At 42.5% G+C, this 14,545-nt stretch overlaps 1 protein-coding gene across 3 annotated transcripts in view; it reads right to left on the bottom strand.

Moving 5' to 3' along the window:
- The window catches only part of Loxhd1 (lipoxygenase homology PLAT domains 1), a 153,128-nt gene that overhangs the window by 125,591 nt on the left and 12,992 nt on the right, over positions 1–14,545 (bottom strand). For all 3 annotated transcript variants that reach the window (XM_038331143.1, XM_038331144.1, XM_038331145.1), the window contains exon 4: positions 14,154–14,338. In XM_038331143.1, coding sequence (XP_038187071.1) covers positions 14,154–14,338 — 185 coding nt within the window. The remainder of the gene's footprint in view (positions 1–14,153; positions 14,339–14,545) is intronic.

Below are 14,545 nucleotides of genomic sequence, written 5' to 3'. Positions count from 1 at the left end.
GTGAACATTCTAAATAGTCCTGTTAGTCGCGAAGAATTAGAAACTGTGATCAAAAACCTCCCTACCAAAAAGAGCCCAGGACGAGATAGGCTCAATTCAATTCAATGCAGAATTCTACCAGAACTTCCAAGACCTAATACCTATACTCCTTAAGGTATTTCATAGTATAGAAACAGAAGAGTCATTGCCAAATTCCTTTTATGAAGCTACAGTTACCCTGATACCTAAACCACACAAAGACTCAACCAAGAAAGAGAATTACAGGCCAATCTCACTCATGAACATTGACGCAAAAATTCTCAATAAAATACTGGCAAACCGAATCCAAGAACACATTAGAAAAATTATCCACTATGATCAAGTAGGCTTCATCCCAGAGATGCAGGGCTGGTTCAACATACGAAAATCTATCAATGTAATCCATCATATAAATAAACTGAAGAAAAAAACATATGATCATTGCATTAGATGCTGAAAAAACATTTGACAAAATTCAACACCCCTTTATGATAAAGGTCTTGGAGAGAATAGGGATACAAGGGTCATTCCTAAATATAATAAAGGCTATTTACAGCAAGCCAACAGCTAACATCAAACTAAATGGAGAGAAACTCAAGGCCATCCCACTAAATTCAGGAACACAACAAGGCTGTCCACTTTCTCCTTATCTCTTCAATATAGTACTTGAAGTCCCAGCAATAGCAATAAGACAACATAAGGGGATCAAGGGGATTCGAATTGGAAAGGAAGATGTTAAACTTTCATTATTTGCAGATGATATGATAGTGTACATAAGCGACCCCAAAAACTCCACCAAAGAACTCCTACAGCTGATAAACTCCTTCAGTAACGTGGCAGGATACAAGATCAACTCCAAAAAATCAGTTGCCCTCCTGTACACAAAGGATAAGGAAGCAGAGAGGGAAATCAGAGAAGTATCACCTTTCACAATAGCCACAAATAGCATAAAGTATCTTGGGGTGACTCTAACCAAGGAAGTGAAGGACTTATTTGACAAGAATTTTAAGTCTTTGAAGAAAGAAATTGAAGAAGATACCAGAAAATGGAAAGATCTCCCTTGCTCATGGATTGGGAGGATCAACATAGTAAAAATGGCAATTCTACCAAAAGCAATCTATAGATTCAATGCAATCCCCATCAAGGTCCCAACCAAATTCTTCACAGATCTTGAGAGGACAATAATCAACTTTATATGGAAAAACAAGAAATCCAGGATAGCCAAAACAATCTTATACAATAAAGGAACTTCTGGAGGCATTACCATCCCTGACTTCAAACTCTATTACAGAGCTACAGTATTGAAAACAGCTTGGTATTGGCATAAAAACAGAGAAGTCGACCAATGGAATTGAATAGAAGACCCAGATCTTAACCCACAAATCTATGAACACCTGATTTTTGATAAAGGAGCCAAAAGTGCACAATGGAAGAAAGAGGGCATCTTCAACAAATGGTGCTGGCATAACTGGATGTCAACCTGTAGAAGAATGAAAGTAGATCCATATCTATCACCATGCACAAAACTCAAGTCCAAATGGATTAAAGACCTCAATATTAATTTGAACACACTGAGCCTGATAGCAGAGAAAGTGGGAAGTACTCTACAACATATGGGTACAGGAGACCGTTTCCTACGAATAACCCCAGCAGCACAGACATTAAGGGCAACATTGAATAAATGGGACCTCCTGAAGCTGAGCAGCTTCTGTAAAGCAAAGGACACTGTCACTAAGACACAAAGGCAGCCTACTGACTGGGAAAAGATCTTCACCAACCCTGCAACTGACAAAGGTCTGATCTCTAAAATATATAAGGAACTCAAGAGACTAGACTTTAAAATGCTAATTAACCCATTTAAAAAATGGGGCTCTGAACTGAACAGAGAATTCTCAACAAAAGAAGTTCAAATGGCCAAAAGACACTTAAGGTTATGCTCAACCTCCTTACCTATCAGGGAAATGCAAATCAAAACAACTTTGAGATACCATCTTACACCTGTCAGATTGGCTAAAATCAAAAACACCAATGATAGCCTTTGCTGGAGAGGTTGTCGGGTAAGGGGAACACTCATCCATTGCTGGTGGGAATGCACACTTGTGCAACCACTTTGGAAAGCAGTGTGGCGGTTTCTCAGGAAATTCGGGATCAACCTACCCTAGGACCCAGCAATTCCACTCTTGGGAATTTACCCAAGAGATGCCCAATAATACTACAAAAGCATTTGTTCAACTATGTTCATAGCAGCATTATTTGTAATAGCCAGAACCTGGAAACAACCTAGATGCCCTTCAGTGGAAGAATGGATGAAGAAAGTGTGGAATATATACATATTAGAATACTACTCAGCGATAAAAAACAATGACATCTTGAATTTTGCAGGCAAATGGATAGAAATAGAAAACACTATTCTAAGTGAGGTAACCCAGACCCAAAAAGATGAACATGGGATGTACTCACTCATAATCGGTTTCTAGCCATAATTAAAGGACATCGAGCCTATAATTTGTGATCCTTGAGAAGACAATAAGAAGATGAACCCAAAGAAAAAACATACAGTTATCCTCCTGGATATTAACCTTCACCTGGCGATGGATGGAGATAGAGACAGAGCCCCACATTGGAGCACCGGACTGAGCTCCCAAGGTCCTGATGAGGAGCAGAAGGAGAGAGAACATGAGAAAGAAAGTCAGAACCATGAGGGGTGCATTCACCCACTGAGAAGGCGGGACAGAACTAATGGGAGATCACCAAATCCAGTTGGAATGGGACTGATGGAACATCCGACCAAACCGGACTCTCTGAGCGTGGCTGACGGTGGAAGCTGACCGAGAAGCCAAGGATAATGGCGATGGGCTTGGTCTCTATGACAAGGACGGGCTCTGTGTGAGCCTTGTCAGTTTGGTTGCTCACCTTCCTGGACCTGGGGGGAGTTGGGAGGACCTTGGACTTAACATAGTGTAGGGAACCCTGATGGCTCTTTGGCCTGGAGAGGGAGGGAGTGGGGGTATGGGTGGAGGGGAGGGGAGGGAAGGGGGAGGATGAGGGGAGGAGATGAAAATTTTTAATTAAAAAAAAGAAAAAAAGCCGGGCGGTGGTGGCGCACGCCTTTAATCCCAGCACTCGGGAGGCAGAGGCAGGCGGATCTCTGTGAGTTCGAGACCAGCCTGGTCTACAAGAGCTAGTTCCAGGACAGGCTCCAAAGGTACAGAGAAACCCTGTCTCGAAAAACCAAAAAAAAAAAAAATAATAAAAAAATAAAATAGAAACAGTTGTGCATGGTGGTACACACTTGCAATCCCAGCACCTGTGAGGCAGAAGCAGGCAGATTTCTGTGAGGTCAAGACTAGCAAGTCTATACACAAAGTTTCTGGGTCAGCCAAGAGTACATCATGAGACCCTGATTAAAAATTATATAATTATATATAATATGTTATATATAAATCAACATCACATTATCAATTCTTCTAATTAAAACAATAAATTAAATTCAAAGTTACTTGTCATTTATGACTTCATATATCTGAATATCACTAGAGATGGCAAATAAAGCAAATGCTGTCAAACAAAAACCAGGAAATTTGATATAAAAGCCCATGTAATCGAAACAACCCCACCGTTAGACCATTGCTGTCGTGGACTTTCACACATCTCCCTGCATTCGCATCAAGCATGCTCCTTTGTCTACTTTACATGACCACTGCATTGCCCTGCTTTCATTTCTGCCGCTGTAACAGACACCCTGATGGAAAACTACTCAGGGGAGAAAAGGGTTTATTTCAGCGTACAGCTCCAGACCACAACCCTTCATTGTGGGAAGTCAAGACGGGAACCCAAGGCAGGATCTTGAAGGCTTGCTGTTCCACAGGGCATTATTTCTGACCAAGAAACTCACTTCCCAGTAAGATAAGAATGGCAGGAAGCAGGGGAAAGCGGCTTGCTAGCTGGCTCTAAAGCCGCCTTATATCCAGCTCGCTTGCTGTGCAGCTCAGTACCACTTGCCTAGTGATGGTACCAGCCACAGTGAGCTGGGCCCTCCTGCATCAGTTAACGATGAGAACGGTCCTGAGCAGACACAGCTGTAGATCATCTGGTCCAGGCAATCCCTCAGGTGATGCGCTCCTCTCAAATAACAAACTCTAGGGTGTGTCAACAATTAAGGTTTACCAGCACGATAGTCTGACATCACTTTTAAAATTATACTTGCAATGGCTGAATAACATTTATGTTTATAGTTTAATTTTAGCTGAACCTTTATCATAAAAGGCATGAAACACCTACTTGGTGTATTGAGGTTAGCTGAATCTATAGATATATTTGGGGAGACTGCTACATTTCTAATCTATAAAGTATATCTTTCCATTTCTCTATTTTTTAAAAAAAAACTTTTATTAGATTCTATTCCTAGAAATACAATGTATTGTATCCATTCTCATTATTTTAGCCATTTTGAAAATTCATTTAATATTTCTCCTGATTCATCTCTAGACTATTTTGAACATTTTAAACTAAGTCTGTATTTTCTGGCTTCTTTTAATGGGTCATAGATGTTGTTACTTCTAGTTTTCTTTGTTCAAGAGCTTTGGGCCAAACTATTTGATTTTTGTAGCAATTTGTGTTATTGCCAAAATCTGGTTATGGGACGTTAACCAAAATTCTATTTCTCATATATAGTTCTTATCTTTAGATCTTTACCTAGGATCATTTTGGACCAAAGTTTTTGAAAGTACCAGACAGTTATTTGGTATGTGTGGGAGTTCTCAACAGTTTCTTCCCAAAATTATAGCCCAGACGTCTCTGAGACATAATTATCTCCCATTAGTTGGGCACACCCACACTGCCCTGTTCCTTCTGCCCCAATCTTGGCACCAGTTACCCTTCCAGAAGCCTGGGGTGTTCGGCCTTGGTACTGCTGACCCCAGGTGGTTATGCAGATGTGGGCAGGGAGACCATGGCAAATCAGAGGGGCTCAGTGACTAGCAGGGGTCATGCTGAGTCAAGAGTTGTGGAGTGACACCTAGGACACTGGCCGTCGGCCACCACTCATCCTGTGGGCTATCTTTTTGTTTCATTGCGGGGAAGTTTTTCAGCTCCATGCCATCACATGGAGTTCCAGGTATTTGTGTTTGTCGCATGTGCCTCTTAGGGTCATATCCAAAGAGTCAGGATAGAGACTATCGTTCAGAGTATCAGGCACAGCAGCTGTGCCTGATAGTCTACTGGAGCACACCTGGAGCGGATCAGTCACAGCTGGAAACACAGCTGGAAACACAGCTGGAGTACAGCTGGAAACACAGCTGGAAAACACAGCTGGAAACACAGCTGGAAAACACAGCTGGAGCACAGCTGGAAAACACAGCTGGAGCACAGCTGGAAAACACAGCTGGAAACACAGCTGGAAAACACAGCTGGAAACACAGCTGGAATCACAGCTGGAAACACAGCTGGAAAACACAGCTGGAATCACAGCTGGAAAACACAGCTGGAATCACAGCTGGAGCACAGCTGGAGCACAGCTGGAGCACAGCTGGAGCACAGCTGGAAAACACAGCTGGAAAACACAGCTGGAGCACAGCTGGAAAGCACAGCTGGAAACACAGCTGGAATCACAGCTGGAAAACACAGCTGGAGCACAGCTGGAAAACACAGCTGGAATCACAGCTGGAAAACACAGCTGGAATCACAGCTGGAAAACACAGCTGGAGCACAGCTGGAAATCACAGCTGGAGCACAGCTGGAAAACACAGCTGGAAAACACAGCTGGAAAACACAGCTGGAGCACAGCTGGAAAACACAGCTGGAAGCACAGCTGGAAAACACAGCTGGAATCACAGCTGGAAAACACAGCTGGAATCACAGCTGGAAAACACAGCTGGAGCACAGCTGGAAAACACAGCTGGAGCACAGCTGGAAATCACAGCTGGAAAGCACAGCTGGAGCACAGCTGGAAAGCACAGCTGGAAACACAGCTGGAATCACAGCTGGAAAACACAGCTGGAGCACAGCTGGAAAACACAGCTGGAATCACAGCTGGAAAACACAGCTGGAATCACAGCTGGAAAACACAGCTGGAGTACAGCTGGAACCACAGCTGGAGAGGATCAGGCACAGCTGGAGCACAGCTAGAGGTATGCACAGCGTACACACATAGCGATGCAGACGAAATGCTTATGCATATAAAATTAATTGGCATATTTTAAAAGATTAATCAATTCCAGAACTCAGCATGGAGAGTGTGAATGTCAACACTGTACTGTTTGCTTGAAATGTGGGGGGAAAGTAGGACCCGAGTGTCCTTACATTACAGCCCTGGCCTCAACACGTTAAGTGTGGTAATTGCATGAGGATGGGTGTGTTAATTAATGTTACTGTGACAACTTCATGCTATATATCAAATCAGTCTTATTGATGTATAATTGATAAAAGCCGTATCCACTCAATGGTGACTAGGAAGATAAGCACAGGTGCTAATTTGCCGTGCAGTTGCTATCAATGTGCCTGCCGTTTTAAAACTCGTAAAATTAATGTACACATTTAAAAAGGATGTATTTGTAACGTGTCACTTATACAGAGTGTGTGTGTGTGTGTGTGTGTGTGTGTGTGTGTGTGTGTAACTCACGTGTGTTTTAATCGTAAGTGATGATGGTTTGGAGGGGTCACTTTGGTTTGGGGTCACTTTAAAGGAAACACAGCAATGTCGGTTTCACCCCAGTTCCATTCTGAGCAGCTTTTGTTTACACTTAAGTACCCTGGTAACTTACTGAGGTGCATCGCAGATCTGCTGGTAGAGTCTTGTACTCACAGAGAACTCCATAGGTAAGAACTGCGGCATGGGAAGCAGATAGCATGGCGCCAAATCAAACCCATTTCCACAAAGCACAGCGAGAACCACCAGTTGCCCTGCAGGTCACGGATCCTTGTTGGGTAATCCAGACACTCTTAACTTTTATGAGGCCTGCTGCCTGCCTGGACCTTTGTGGGACCCCAAACCAACCATCTGTCTCTTGTCTATGTCACCAACAACCCTGTGACGGGCACCATAAAATATGCTGCATTTTGAGGAAACATCATTACAGTCCTTTCTTAGTTGTTTTCTTGTTCTAAAGAACAAATTATAGTTATTATTTATCCTTCCTAGCCAGGTTTCCCCAGGAAGACAACTGTTGATCACATGTTCAAGCTTTATAAACCAACTTTCCCTCCCCTGCATTAGTCAGGGCTCTCTAGAGAAACAGGAAAAGTGTGTGTGTGTGTGTGTGTGTGTGTGTGTGTGTGTAATTTATAAGGAATTAGCTGAATAAGATGTTGAGTGCTGGAGCAAGACAGAGGAACTGGGAAACACAGGAGCTGTGGCAGGCCATGCCTACAATCATTGCATTCGCTTGGACTCTGTAGAGCACACAAGTTTGCCTTTGGGAATGTCGTGGAATTAAAAGTAAATAAATAAATAAATTAATTAATTAAAAAAACATTTAATGACCATCCAGAATTTTAAAACAAAGTGTCCCATCAAGAGAGACTGGCTAGACAAGACAATGTTGAGAAAGAAGAGTAAAAGTGCAAGTCTCACGATGTCTGATTTCAAAGCTTACCATAAAGCAACAGGAGTGTACTGACTTGAGAATAAATACATTGACCAATAGGAAAAGAGCAGAAATAATCCGTGAGTATACAGTCACTTATCAAGAGTGAAAGGCAACTGGATGGATGGGAGGAAAACATTTATATACCTGATATCTGACCTTATATCTGATAAAAGGTTAATATTTAGAAAAATAAATAACTACAACTCAAAAAGAACAAAGTCCAAACAATTTGATATCTAAAACACATGCAAAGGATTTAAATGGATAATTCTCCAATAAAAACATGCAAATGACCAAGAAGCACATATGAATAAATCACTAATATTATGAATCATTATGGAAATGCACAGATATGAACCACACAGATATGAATTCACATCTACTGGATGGTGTTATCAAAATAACAAGCACTGGTAATGATGTAGAGAAATTGGAACTCCCAGCAATGTAGGAGAGGATGCAGGAATGTTGCAACCACCATCCAAAACAGCATGGAGATTCTTCAAAGTTCTATACAGAATCGCATGACCTAACCTAACTCTAACCTATCCCTGGGTGTACATTCAGCAGAGCTGAAAGCAGCAACGTGAGTATACCATGTTCCCAGAACAATAGCTACCAAAAGGTACTAATGACCTAAATCTTTCTAGATGATAGATAGATGATAGACAGACAGACAGACAGACAGACAGACAGACAGACAGATAGATCGATATCTCATATATATGAGCTAGAGGTAAAATGAGCAAAGATACAGTATATACTCAATTAAATATTATTTATCTTAAAAAATAGTTCTGACCCATGCTACTGGGTGGATGAAGTGTGAAGGCATTGTGCTAAGTGAAATAAACTAGTTATGAAAGGACACTTACTTCATAATTCCATTTACATGAGGTTTTTAGAGAAACAGAAAACAGACCTGAGGTGACAGGGGCCCGGGAGGAAAGCAGAAGCAGATGTGTGCTAGGGTTTAACAAGGACAGAGTCTCCATTTGGGAAGAGAGAAAGTTCTGGAGATAGATGATGGACTGCTTATAAAACACTTGAGTATGCTTTCTTCCACTGAACTATAACCTTAACATGTTTGAAACGATCATTTCTAATGCATATTGCCCTACAATATGATATAGGAAAACAAGATGATGGAGCCAAAGAAGGGACTGACCTGACCTGGAGAAACCCCCCTCCACTTCTCTCACACTGAGTTCTGGCCAGGATTGGTCTGCACTGAAGTGCTGTGTGGGACAGATACTGTCTGTTAAGCATGGCCTGGAACAAGACAAGCAGAAGACCTAGGGAGAGTTGTGTGGTCCAGTTTCAAAAATAGCTGTCTGCTCATCAGTGCTGCTTCGCAGTAGCAGGGGTCATCCTGGGAGGCTGTGAACTACCTGACACTCAAGAAGGGCTGGTGTAAAGGGGAGAAAGGGCCACCCGGGACAGCAGGAAGTTAGAACGACTGACCCCGATGACGCCATAGGGCTCTCACAAAGCCAGGCTGATTTGCCCTTGATCTTGCTCTGCCCAAGATACTGGCAGGAGGCAATTCAGCTGAGGATAAGCTGACCCCCACTCTAGTCTCAGTCCTTTCAGTGATATTCATTTGGCCTCGGATGAACCTCAGTGTAATGAACACCTGCTAGGACCTCCTTCGTCTCATTCCATTCTCAAAGATACAAGACCGGTTAAGCAAGGACTTAAGGAGAGAGGAGATTATGGTGGACACCCCTCTGCCTTCCCTCTTGCTCTGCTTTCCAAAGGGAGTCAGTGGTATTTCCCCAGATGTAGTCTGTGCACTGGGTAGTCTGGGAGATTCCAGGATTAGTATACTAGGATTATCTAAAGAGGCACATCCTCGTTACTGTGTGCTGGAGTGGAGCTGAGATTTACAGCTCTAGAGAGCAATGTGTATGGACGAGCTGCACCCTGTGTCTCAGACAAGGTAAAGAAGGAAGAGTGGTGGCTAACGTACATGGTGAACGAAGAAGGTGAAACCCCTGAAAGTGAACTGTGACTGGCTAGGGCCAGGGAACCCCAGGTGGATTGGGGAATGATCTGCCTAATTAAGAGAAACACAGGACAGGATTTTTTTTTTTTTTTTTTTGGTTGATTGTGCTGTCTGACTTCCTTAAGAAGCCATACAGGGTATTTCTCAACCTGCTGAGAGCAACTAAAAATTCAAACTCGGTGTCACGGTCTTCCATCTTCAGGTCCTCTATCCGCGAAGCTGTGAGGTTGATCAACATTTACCTGCTTCCTTCATGAGCGCCTGCCTCGGCCTTTTCTAATGTCCTCGTTCTACTCACTGGGCTCCAGCAAAGGAGAAGGCAGCACTAACTAACCAGGCTGTCTCCTAGACGCTGGAAACCTGTTGGGCTCTTGCCCAGGATGTGCGGTCAAGGGGAGCTCCAGACGCAAAGGCCTTCTGAGGTCCTGTCCTGGATTCACTGCTGCCATCTCTTGCTTCCCACAGGGAATGCTCTCTTGTGCCTGATTAGCTGGATGTCTCAAGACTGGGTGGGTCCTCAGGACTGGGTCCTCAGGACATCCTAGAATGCCTGCCTTACTTGAAGGGAAGAAGGTTCAGTTGGGTGTCAGTCAGAACTTGTCGCAGGCCCCCCTTGGGGATGGGGAGAATAAGAGTCTGTGAAACAACTGTCTCTCCTCTGACAGCGCTGGGGTTGATAACAACAAATTGAAATTGCTCCCTTTCCTCTGTCCTCCTATTACTGCCTCCTCTCCAAGTTTTAAATATTCCTCCTACTAAACGGCGGAAGTGAAGAACTAACTATCTTCCCTATTTTTATCATCAAAGACCTCAAATAGCAGTTAAGTATCAAGTTGGTGGGATTCCAGGTAAAAAACAAAAAGCCTTCACCTTTTTTTAATCTGGTAGAACTGAGTTAATATTTGAAGATCCTTTTTCATTTCTTTACCTGGAATCTAGCCTGTAAGTACCAAAACCCAATGTCCTGCAGCCAGTGATGAGGCTGGACCCAAGCAAGGACTCAGACATCAGGTCAGTGGTGCATGACTCTCATGGAAAGCCAGAGGACCATTGAGCTGCATCTATTCTTTCATAGTGGGGGACTTTCCAGGAGCTTTTCCCCCAACGGCGCTGCCCTAGACTTTTGTATGGCCAAAGCAGGAGGTAAAATGAGGAACTGGAAGTGGGGGAAAATGCCAAGAAAAGGAGAAGAGAAAAGGAAGAGATGGTAATTTGATGGGATAATAGGTAGATTAGTGTGAGCTTACTCACGCTAATAATAGTTAGTAATAGTGAGAATACTTGTGAGCTATTATTTATAGATAATTTACATTGGTATAGATTCTCATATATTGATACAAATTCAAATTCTATTTGCTATATTGAATATGCTCCTATTTCTGTTTACAATATTTATGCACCTATGCAAAGTTATTTTATCCTATTGTATGAGTTCATGTTTCTACCTCTGCTTAAGATATTTTGTATATTGATGCAATTTTAGGATGTATTTATCATATTGCACTATACATTTTTACCTCTGATCAAGATACTTTTACATTGTTTACATTTTGAGGTCATTGTCCTCATTTGCTTCACATTTGTTTAAAGATTGTTTGATATTTTAATATTAAGCCTTAGTCTTTAAGCTATATAGTTATTAAGAATTATAGGCCAATAATCATCCATGTTTGTCATAGTTAGACTAATCAGGTTCTTTAGATGCATAGAGATTGTATTCCACATAGATAGGTAATCTTCAACCACTTCAAAGAGCTATAGAATATGACATTTAAATAACTTAGGACTCTGTTGACATGAGACATGATTGCTCCTGGTAACTCTGATCTATTCCCGAGAAAATGTTGAGCACCAAAGACACACCACTTGGAGCTTGTTTTCTTCTTGGCAAAACTGGCCCTTGGGCAAAGAACTGGCCCTGCCTCAACCACTGACAAAATGCATCGTGTCCAGACTGGACAAGCAGGATACAAGCAAAAAGACTGCCAAACCTTACCAACACAGAATAAGATGATTTTTCAAATTTTCCTGCCTCTGAAAGTAGTCTGTCAGTTTCTCTAGGCCTTAGCTAAAGTTGGCTGCCCAAACGTTGCAAATGAGACTTTGGGTGATTGCCCAAGTAGCCTATTGTCTCTATCATTTCTTGCACATTTTGGAAGCTGCTTGATTGTACTTCCTGTTTACTCATGTAATATTATTTCCCTTCTCAGGTCTTTGATGGGGTTGAAGACAAGATAGTTGTGGTTACTTTCCTCTTGTGACTTAGGCAAGCCATTTTTCTAATACAAGACTTAGACACCTTAGGATAGGATGACTATTGAAGCATTTAGCATATGTTTCTTACTTGGTGTTGTTCATGTTGTTTGTAATTCTAATTTTTAAACTTGATATTTGTTCTTATTGTATACAGTTTTGTATTGGGCTTGGAAGACTCTTATTTAGACAAAAGAAGGAGGTGTTATGGGAACTCCTTCAGCCAATGGCCTTTGGGATGCTAGCCCACTTGGGCATGGTCTAATTTACTATAAATGTGAACATAAAAGCATATGTGGGCCTCTTGGCTGCTGGATTAGGTTTCAGTTCCCTGTACATGCAGAGGACTGTGGATCTCTACCCTTTTTGTGAGTTTGCCCCCAAATAAATAAACTTTTGTTATACTCCATTCTGGTCTGGTGTGGAACTATTTTATATCACAACAGACTGACCCTGACAAACTCTGTCAACAACTCAAGACATGTACAGTTTGAGGAGAATCTGGGAAATTCACCCCAGAGGAAAAGACAGGCAAAGAGCAATGAACAGACAATTCCCATATGTATGGGAGTGCATACAGGTGGAGAGAGAGAAAGAGAGAGAGAGAGAGAGAAAGAAAGAGAGAGAAACCATTTTACTGTCCATAACATATCTCAGAATTTCATGCAAATCTCAAATATATATAATACAATTTATCAAAAAACAAAATTTAGCCAGGTGGTGGTAGCAGCACACACCTTTAATCCCAGCACTCAGGAGGCAGGCAGATCTCTGTGAGTTTGAGGCCAGCCTGGTCTACAAGAGCTAGTTCCAGCACAGGCCCCAAAGCTACAGAGAAACCCTGTCTCGAAAAACCAAAACAAACAAAAAACAACAAAATTTAAAGTGAACAACTGTCAATAAACATGAAATGTTCAGTTATACTAGTAACCAAAAAAGAACATTGGAAGGCCTTTGTAATCCAACTGGAGAAGATTACACCCTGCTAACCAAGTGTGGGCAGGACTGCATTCGTGGCACGGAGCAAGTCCGATATCTACTTCCTGTGCCCATTTGAAATGCACATCAAAAGTTGAACCAGGCTAGTGAGGTGGCTTACTTGTTGCCAAGCCTGACAACAAGGAGGAAAGAATAAACTTCTTCAAGTTGACCTCCACATATGCAGTCTGACAAATCTGCATTTGTACACACATACAACACACTCACACATACACACACATGAAATAATATCAAATAAAATTTTTAAAGCTTTAACTATGGGCTTATTGTTTGGCTTAAAGATTTCACTTTGGGATTTACCTTAGGGAAAGAATTCTAAAATCTAAACAATGCATTTAGGTGTGTTTTTAGGAGAGCGACACACCACAGACGCCCAAGGATGAGAGAGTCAGGGAGTGAATGGCATGTTCTAGACCAGTGGTTCTCAATCTTCCTGATGCTGTGACCCTTTAATATAGTTTCTTGCATTGTGGTGACCCAAGCCATTTTCATTGCCACTTTATAACTTTAATTTTGCTACTGTTATAAATTGTAATGTAAATATCTGTCTTCTGGTGGTCTTTGGGGTTGAGAGCCTACAGGTTGTGAACCACTGTTCTAGCCCATACACAACCAGTGGGAGTAGGAGTGGTAAGTAATATTTGACAGCATAGAAATAACCATGCCATTGAACAGAGACATGCCAGCCCACTATTTCATAGTACACGTGCATAGAAAGAACTGGAAATTAATGCATCGGTCACTGGCGGGTGGTATTTTTCCAGGTGATGGGGTTAAAGTATTCTTTTTTATATTTTCATGTTTCTATATTCTAAACTTGGTGCAATGATGAAATTTGGCTTTGTAAGAAAATAAAATCTTGATAACATTTTTTTTAAAGACTCAATGAGGTTTCAAATTTAGTGAGATGGGGATTACAAGCAGAAATGCCTGGAGCTCAAAGTTGTTTGAGAGGTGAGAAGTCAGAGGTAGGTACAGAAATGGAGAGCCATGGCCTATTAACTGGAGACGATGCTCACTTCCTCCAGGGTGGACTGAAGAGCGGGTGGGACTTGGAGACAGCGCAGGCTTATGCCAGAGGGCAGAGCCATGATTTTGCTAATGTGTTGTTCTGCTGAGTGACTGACCTCAGGGGAGCTGCCTCTCTTCTCCTGCCCCAGCGTCCCTTTCACCAGACAAATACTAGCCAGCACAGATGGGCTTTTGCTTGGCCTAAGTCAAGAGGAAAGCAGGGAGGTGGGGTTCCAGAGCACAGTGAGGAGCTAAGCCCAGGCAGGCTAGCTACTGACCTCTGGGCATGTCCATGGGGTCGAAGCTGGCCAGGAGGTCCCGGCACCACTGGCGGTCACCTTCCACCTTGCTCAGCCAGTTGTTACAGTTGAAGTAGTAGCGGAGATGGGGCCTCTTCATGTCGGTCACTATCACCCGGTCCAGGTACCAGCTGGCGTTCAAGCCTGTGTTGTCATGCTCGATCCTGGGGCAGAAGCCAACACCCACACTTCACTGGCAGAATCAGGATGCGATGCCCCTTCCGTATGAGGGCACCCAATGACTACTTCAGAGAGGTCCAGTCATTTGCTTCCTTTGGTTTTAAGTTTCCTCATCTATTAATGGGGATATTTTGCAAGGCAGATGTGCATATTAATGGCTGTTATACTGTCACTGCCACCGGGGAATGTTT

The sequence above is a fragment of the Arvicola amphibius genome, chromosome 5, assembly GCF_903992535.2.
Source record: "Arvicola amphibius chromosome 5, mArvAmp1.2, whole genome shotgun sequence".
Taxonomy (NCBI): Eukaryota; Metazoa; Chordata; class Mammalia; order Rodentia; family Cricetidae; genus Arvicola; species Arvicola amphibius.
Note: the sequence above shows the minus strand (reverse complement) of the source record. Positions and strands in the feature narration are given on the sequence as shown.